The sequence below is a fragment of the Aquarana catesbeiana genome, linkage group LG03 (assembly GCF_042186555.1).
Source record: "Aquarana catesbeiana isolate 2022-GZ linkage group LG03, ASM4218655v1, whole genome shotgun sequence".
Taxonomy (NCBI): Eukaryota; Metazoa; Chordata; class Amphibia; order Anura; family Ranidae; genus Aquarana; species Aquarana catesbeiana.
In genome coordinates this window covers 12,838,767-12,847,421 of record NC_133326.1, presented here as the reverse complement: position 1 = coordinate 12,847,421, position 8,655 = coordinate 12,838,767, and the positions used below count along the sequence as shown (strand labels likewise).

At 44.1% G+C, this 8,655-nt stretch overlaps 1 protein-coding gene across 1 annotated transcript in view; it reads left to right on the top strand.

Annotated features, from left to right (window-relative positions):
- Window positions 1-521: 521 nt before the first annotated feature.
- The window catches only part of MAP2K5 (mitogen-activated protein kinase kinase 5), a 252,191-nt gene continuing 244,057 nt past the window's right edge, over window positions 522-8,655 (top strand). The window contains exons 1-2 of the mRNA XM_073618284.1: window positions 522-779; window positions 6,407-6,455. Of these exons, the coding sequence (XP_073474385.1) occupies window positions 534-779; window positions 6,407-6,455 (295 nt within the window). The 5' untranslated portion in view covers window positions 522-533. The remainder of the gene's footprint in view (window positions 780-6,406; window positions 6,456-8,655) is intronic.

Sequence of the window (8,655 nt, the reverse complement as noted above, 5' to 3'; positions counted from 1 at the left end):
AGGGTTTAAAACCGGCAGTGAGGCGGTGACACAACCCTCCTCACTGCCTATCAAACCCCCAATGGTGTGGATTGCTCTTCAGATGTGTATATATATATATATATATATATATATATATATATATATATATATATATATAGGCTTGTTTACACATCTGAAGAGCGATCCACAGGTTGTGTCACTGCCGGTTTTAAACCCCAATGGCATTTATTTATGTGTCTCATGAAGCCTGACTGGAATTCTCCCAGAGGTGGCATCATCCTACACTGCCTTGTTACTAGGACGTTGCTAAGACTCTCCTAGCTGTTATTGCTCACTCCTATATATATCTATAGATAGCTAGATAGATATATAGAAAGATAGATAGAAACATTTCATTCACATACATTGAGAGTTTGAAGGTTTTTAATTGTACTGAGAGGTAACAAGATCCAGGCATCAACCTCCCCACACACTGCCCAGCACGTCTCTTTTATTTGCCCTACAGTAACATGGCGCCCTGGCGTTCATATGACGCTTTGCCCCTTTCCAATATGGCGGCGCGTCCTTTTGCCCTTTTCTTCCCCGGGCTTCCGGCTCGGAACTCTTTGGTTCCTCCGGTCACTCTCAGTCCCCCGAACAATGTAACCCGGCGCCGGGCCGGGATGCTGTTACTGGGCTCCGAGCTCCCTCAGGACATGGACAGCCAGGCCCTGGTCATCCGGATCCGCATCCCTGACGGCGGCGCCGTGGACTGGACCGTCCAGCCGGCCACACAGCTCCTGTTCCGGGATATCCTGGTGAGGAAGGCCGCAGGGTGACGTAGAGACCTCGTCTGTGACGTCACACCTCCCCCCCGGAACCCCTGTGTTGTGTTTACCTGAGTCAGGTCCGGGCTGGGTATGGTCTCCTGGGTGCTGTGCATCCTCTAAACCCTTCCCCCTGGACCCTGTGACAGAAATACATGGGGGGGGGGTCTTCTGTATTCATGTTAGCTCCTTCTGTACTCATATTAGTTCCAGGTGATGGTGTCCGAGGCCCTGTGCATCCTCTAAACCTTTCCCCTGGACCCTTCATTGTATCTTATGACATTACATGGGGAGGGGACTTCTGTACTCGTATTACCTCCTTCTGTATCTATATTAGCCCCTTCTATATTCATATCAGCTTCTTCTGTACTCATATTAGCTCCGTACTCACATTAGTTTGTTCTGTACACACATTACATTCCTCTGTACTCCTATTAGCTCCTTCCGCACTCCTATTAGCTTATTAGCTCCTTCCGTACTCCTATTAGCATCTTCTGTGCGCTCCTTCCGTACTCCTATTAGCTTCTTTCCACCTTTATATTACCCCGTGTCCTCACATTGGTTTGTTCTGTACACATATTAGATTCCTCTGTACTCACATTAGCCCCTTCCGTCCTTCTATTAACTTGTGTACTCCTATTAGCTTCTTCTGTACTCCTATTAGCTTCTTCTGTACTCCTATTAGCTCCTTCCGTACTCCTATTAGCTCCTTCCGTACTCCTATTAGCTCCTTCCGTACTCCTATTAGCTCCTTCCGTACTCTTATTAGCTCCTTCCGTACTCTTATTAGCTCCTTCCGTACTCCTATTAGCTCCTTCCGTACTCCTATTAGCTCCTTCCGTACTCCTATTAGCTCCTTCCGTACTCCTATTAGCTCCTTCCGTACTCCTATTAGCTCCTTCCGTACTCCTATTAGCTCCTTTCCTCCTTATATTACCTCGTGCACTCCTATTAGCTCCTTCCGTACTCCTATTAGCTCCTTTCCTCCTTATATTACCTCGTGCACTCCTATTAGCTCCTTCCGTACTCCTATTAGCTCCTTCCGTACTCTTATTAGCTCCTTCCGTACTCTTATTAGCTCCTTCCGTACTCTTATTAGCTCCTTCCGTACTCTTATTAGCTCCTTCCGTACTCTTATTAGCTCCTTCCGTACTCTTATTAGCTCCTTCCGTACTCCTATTAGCTCCTTCCGTACTCCTATTAGCTCCTTCCGTACTCCTATTAGCTCCTTCCGTACTCTTATTAGCTCCTTCCGTACTCTTATTAGCTCCTTCCGTACTCTTATTAGCTCCTTCCGTACTCCTATTAGCTCCTTCCGTACTCCTATTAGCTCCTTCCGTACTCCTATTAGCTCCTTCCGTACTCCTATTAGCTCCTTCCGTACTCCTATTAGCTCCTTTCCTCCTTATATTACCTCGTGCACTCCTATTAGCTCCTTCCGTACTCCTATTAGCTCCTTCCGTACTCCTATTAGCTCCTTCCGTACTCCTATTAGCTCCTTCCGTACTCTTATTAGCTCCTTCCGTACTCTTATTAGCTCCTTCCGTACTCTTATTAGCTCCTTCCGTACTCTTATTAGCTCCTTCCGTACTCTTATTAGCTCCTTCCGTACTCTTATTAGCTCCTTCCGTACTCTTATTAGCTCCTTCCGTACTCTTATTAGCTCCTTCCGTACTCCTATTAGCTCCTTCCGTACTCCTATTAGCTCCTTCCGTACTCCTATTAGCTCCTTCCGTACTCTTATTAGCTCCTTCCGTACTCTTATTAGCTCCTTCCGTACTCTTATTAGCTCCTTCCGTACTCTTATTAGCTCCTTCCGTACTCTTATTAGCTCCTTCCGTACTCTTATTAGCTCCTTCCGTACTCTTATTAGCTCCTTCCGTACTCTTATTAGCTCCTTCCGTACTCTTATTAGCTCCTTCCGTACTCTTATTAGCTCCTTCCGTACTCTTATTAGCTCCTTCCGTACTCTTATTAGCTCCTTCCGTACTCTTATTAGCTCCTTCCGTACTCCTATTAGCTCCTTTCCTCCTTATATTACCTCGTGCACTCCTATTAGCTCCTTCCGTACTCTTATTAGCTCCTTCCGTACTCCTATTAGCTCCTTTCCTCCTTATATTACCTCGTGCACTCCTATTAGCTCCTTCCATACTCCTATTAGCTTCTTTCCTTCTTTATATTACCCCGTGTCCTCACATTGGTTTGTTCTGTACACATATTACATTCCTCTGTACTCACATTAGCCCCTTCCGTACTTCTATTAACTTGTGTACTCATATTAGCTCCCTCTGTACTTGCCGTGTCTCACGAAAGTAAGTACACCCCTCACATTTGTGTGAATATTTCCTTCTATCTCTCAGTTTCGGGGTCTCGGGGATCTTCTTCTCACCTCGGCCGTCTTTCTGTACAGCGACAATTCTTCTTTTTTTTTCAGTTATTAGTGGTCTCCGTGGCGGATTCGCCGCAAGATCACTTTTATCGGTGGCGGGAGAGTGGCCCCCCCCTTCCCCCTCCCTCCGGGGCCCTCCGTCACTTACTGGAGCAGCGGGGGAGGTGACCGGATCCTCCTCCTGTGTGGTATAGAGACCAGTGATGGGAAGATGACCCCCCCTCCCCTCCCCCACCCCCACCCCCACCCGTCTCCATATCACTGCAGGGTGTCAAAACATCACTTCCTCCCATAGAGCTTAAAGGGACATTGTTTTATATTTATTCTTTTATTTTATTTTTTCAAATGACATAAAAAAAAATATATTTTTTTTTATTCCATTTTAGTGTAAATATGAGATGTGACGTCTTTTTGACCCCCCAGATCTCATATCTAAGAGGTCCTGTCATGTGTACATTCCTTGTAATAGGAAGAAAAGTGACACTTTTTTTTTTTTTTAAAGAACAGTGTAAAAATAAAAGGTAAAATAAATAAGAAAAAAAAAATTTTTTTTTAAACGCGCCCCGTCCCGCCGAGCTCGCGGGCAGAAGCGAACGCATAACGTGAGCAGCGCCCGCCTATGAATACGGTGTTCAAACACCACGCATGTGAGGTATCGCCGCGATCGGTGGAGCGAGAGCGATAATTCTACCCCTAGACCTCCTCTGCTTTTATGCAACCTGTAGAAATTTTTTTTTTTTAACGTCGCCTATGGAGATTTTTAAGGGTTCGTCGCCATTCCCTGAGCGGGCGCAACTTTGAAGCGTGACATGTTGGGTATCAATTTACTCGGCGTAACATTATCTTTCACAATATGAAAAAAAAAATTGGGCTAACTTTACTGTTATTGTCTTTTTTTTTTTTTTTTTTTAATTCAAAAAAAGTGTATTTTTTTCCAAAAAAAAAAAAAAAAGTGTGCTTCTAAGACCGCTGCGCGAATACGGTGTGCCAGAAAGTATTGCAACAACCGCCATTTTATTCTCTAGGGTATTAGAAAAAAAAAATATTATATATATAATGTTTGGGGGTTCTAAGTAATTTTCTAGCAAAAAAAAAAAGAAAAAACAAACTGTTTTTAACTTGTAAACAACAAATCTCAGAGGCTCGGGGGCTTAAATGGTTAATGGCTAATTGGGCCCAATTCGGACATTTTCACTTAGGGGTGTACTGACTTTTGTTGCCAGCGGTTTAGACATTAATGGCTGTGTGTTGAGTTATTTTGAGGGGACAGCAAATTTACACTGTTATACAAGCTGTACACTCACTACTTTACATTGTAGACAAGTGTCATTTCTTCAGTGTTGTCACATGAAAAGATAGAAGAATATATTTACAAAAATGTGAGGGGTGTACTTACTTTTGTGAGATACTGTATATAAAAATTCCAGTATATAATATTATTATTATTATTATTATTATACCGTGGTTTATAGCCACTATAACTTTCACACAAACCAATCAATGAGTTTTTTTTTGTTTTCTTTACCAAAAATATGTAACAGAATATCTATTGGCCTAAATTGATGAAGAAATTATATATATTTTTTTATTGGATATGTTTTAAAGCAGAAAGTAAAAAATATTATTATTTCCCCCAAAATGTTTCAGTCTTTTTTTTTTTTTTTTTTGTTTCTTTTTTTTTTTTCGCCCTGCAAGCGCACCGCCCCACCCCCCCCCCCAGTGTGAAAAGCGATCGGGCTTTCGCTCTGGGGGTGGCTTGAGAGGCGCTTTTCAGGCGCAATTTTTAGCGCCCCAGTGTGAAAGTAGCCTTAAAAACAAAAAAAAAAAAAAAAAAAATAAAAAAAAAAGAACCCAAAGGTGATTAAATACCACCGATAGAAAGCTCTATTTTTTTTTCTACCGCGTTCCATGACTGCGCAATTGTCAGTTAACCTCTCCCATAGCGCTTTCCACACACTTACTGCGGTACCTGTACATCGCTTCGTGCTGTAGCCTCTGTGGGGCGCACACGCGCTGATTGGACAGAGGGGGAGCCAATCAGCAGGTCCGCAATTGTCCCCCACAGAGGCAGAACGGCGATCTGAGAGGGGAGAGCATAGAGATCTTGTGTCCCTGTTAAGCAGGAATATAGATCCCTGTGTTTACCCAGTCAGAGCACCTCCCCCCCCCCCCACAGTTAGGAAGCACCCCTCTAGGGACACACATAACCCTTTGATCGCCCCCTGGTGTTAACACCTTCCCTGCCAGTGTCATTAGTACAGTGACAGTGCTTTTTTTTTTTTTGAGCTCTGATCAATGTATTCGTATCACTGGTTCCCAAAACAAAGTGTCAGTTCGTGTCTGATTTGTCCGCCGCAATCCCGCTAAGAAATCGCTGATCGCCGCCCATACTTAGTAAAAAAAAAAAAAAAAAAAATTCCATAAATCTATCCCACAGTTTGTAGACGCTATAAATTTTGCGCAAACCAATGAATATACGCTTATTGGGATTTTTTTTTTTTTTCAAAAATTTATGTCAGACTACATATTAGCCTAAATTGATAAAGAAATTTAATTTTTTTTTTGGATATATATTATAGCAGAAAGTAAAAAATATAATTCGTTTTTTTTGGATATGATTTATAGCAGAAAGTAAAAAATGTTTTTTTTTTTTTTTTTTGGATATATATTATTGGGATTTTTTTTTTCAAAAATTTATATCAGACTACATATTAGCCTAAACTGATGAAGAAATGTAATTTTTTTTTTTTTATATGTATTATAGCAGAAAGTAAAAAATATATATAATTTTTTTTTTTTTTAAATTGTCGCTCTTTTTTTTTTTTTTTTATAACGCAACCAATAAAAAAACGCAGAGGTGATCAAATACCACCAAGGGAAAGCTCTATTTGTGGGGAAAAAAAAGGACGTCAATTTTATTTGTGTACAGTGTCGCACGACCGCGCAACTGTCAGTTAAAATAACGCAGTGCCGTATCGCAAAAAATGGCCCGGTCAGGAAGGTGGGGGAGGGGGGTAAAACCTTCCAGGGCTGAAGGGGTTAAAGAAGTGACTTACAGGGACTCTCCATTTTTTTTTTTTGGGGATGTATTTGAATAAAAAAAAAAATATATATATACACGTTGTTCACGCGGTGATATATTTTGGGATTTTGCCAGGATTAATGAAATAAATGTTTTTTCGGCAACAAAAGTCAACATCACAGTAATTTTCTTGTGTTTCTTTTCTAGGATGTGATTGGCCAGGTCCTCCCCGACGCGACGACCACGGCGTTTGAATGTGAGGGGTTTGGTTTTTTCATCTTTTTTTTTCTTTACAGTCTCTCCCTTGCTTCACATTACTAGGACTGATCTTATTTTTTATAAATAATTATAACCGTATGGATTATGGCTTTCCACCTATGTTTAGGGCCCCCCCCCCCCGATCACGCTTGTGCGACTTGTCATGTGACTTTGGACCCCAAAGTCACATGACAAGCCGCACCTCATATTTTCCAATGAGTACCATTCATATCTGTGTGTCTTAAAGAGGAGCTCCAGTCTGGGGGGGGGGAAGTAGAAGATAGGCAGCTAAAAATCTTGTAGCTGGTGACTTTTATTATAAGGACACTTACCTGTCCAGGGATCCTGCGATGTCGGCACCCCGAGGCCGATTCGTCCGTCAGCTTCGGGGTGCCGGCGCCGGCATTAAAGCGAAGGGAAACCGGCAGTGAAGGAAGTCACGCTGCGTATTTTGAATGGTACCGCCGTCTCACACACGGGTCCCAGAAAGCAGGGGGGGGGGGGGGGGGGGGAGCCGGACATGATGCAGGTTGCCAATCGGTGATCTTACCAGGACGTGGGGGCGCGGGTACCCGTTTTTGAAAGGTACCCGCTCCCACTTCCTGGTAAGATCGCGAAATGTGGCAGAGCGAGTACCTTTTAAAAACGGGTACCCGCTTCCCCCCACCAAATGTGGCAGTGGTATGTGTGTGTGTGTGTGTGGTGTGGGGGGGGGGTGTGGAGGGTGCAAACAAGTGGAGATTCCCCTTTTGGGTGGCGCTCCGCTTTTAAAGTCGCAGCTAAGCTTTAAATTAGTTCCTGCACTGCTTTGGCCTGACTTACTTGCGACTTGAGGGCCATAGACTTCAATGTAAGCCCTCAAAAGTCACATCTGCATGATATATACGTGCGACTTGTGAAAAGAGTGCCGGAAATGAAAAATAAATGAAAAAAGAACAGCGTGGCGTCCATACCAGACCTTTATCCGTCCCAGACCTTTATCCGTCCCAGACCCTTTATCCGTCCCAGACCTTTATCCGTCCCAGACCTTTATCCGTCCCAGACCCTTGTCCATCCCAGACCCTTACAGACCTTGTCCGCCCCAGGCCCCTTGTCCATCCCCAGACCCTTGTCCCATCCCAGACCCTTACAGACCCTTGTCCGTCCCAGGCCCTTGTCCATCCCAGACCCCTTGTCCATCCCAGACCCTTGTCCATCCCAGACCCTTGTCCATCCCAGACCCTTGTCCATCCCAGACCCTTGTCCATCCCAGACCCTTGTCCATCCCAGACCCTTGTCCATCCCAGACCCTTGTCCATCCCAGACCCTTATCCGAGCATGCAGGTCAGGAAAAGGGGGAGGGACAAGCGAGCGCCTCACCACCTGAGCCATACCAGGCCACATGCCCTCAACATGGAGGGGGGTGCTGATGGGGGACAAGGGTCTCTTCTCCCACAGCCCTGGTTGGTTGGTGGTTGTGGGGGTCTGTGGGCGGGGAGGGGGCTTATGGCTTATCAGAATCTGCAGAACAGCTGTATCTATACTGAGATTAAATTACACACAGGTGGACTCTATTTACTAATTAGGTGACTTCTGAAGGCAATTGGTTCCATTAGATTTTAGTTAGAGGTATCAGGGTAAAGGGGGCTGAATACAACCCCCCCCCACCCCCCCCCCCCCACTTTTCACATATTTTTTTTTTGTAAAAAAATTATGAAAACCATTTATCATTTTCCTTCCACTTCACAATTATGTACCACTTTGTGTTGTCCATCACATAAAATCCCAATAAAACACATTTAAGTTTTTTGGTTGTAACATGACAAAATGTGGAAAATTTCCACATCACTTCAGGTGATTGGACATGATTTGGAAAGGCACACACCTGTCTATAAAAGGTCCCACAGGTAACAGTGCATGTCAGACCAAGCCATGAAGTCCAAGGAATTGTTTGTAGACCTCAGAGACAGGATTGTATGGAGGCACAGATCTGGGGAAGGGTACAGAAAGATTTCTGCATTGAAGGTCCCAATGAGCACAGTGGCCTCCATCATCCGTATATGGAAGAAGTTTGGAACCACCAGGACTCTTTCTAGAGTGGGCCACCTGACTAAACTGAACGATCGGGGGAGAAGGTCCTTAGTCAGGGAGGTTACCAAGAACCCGATGATCACTCTGACAGAGCTCCAGTGTTTATCTGTGGAGAGAGGAGAACCTTC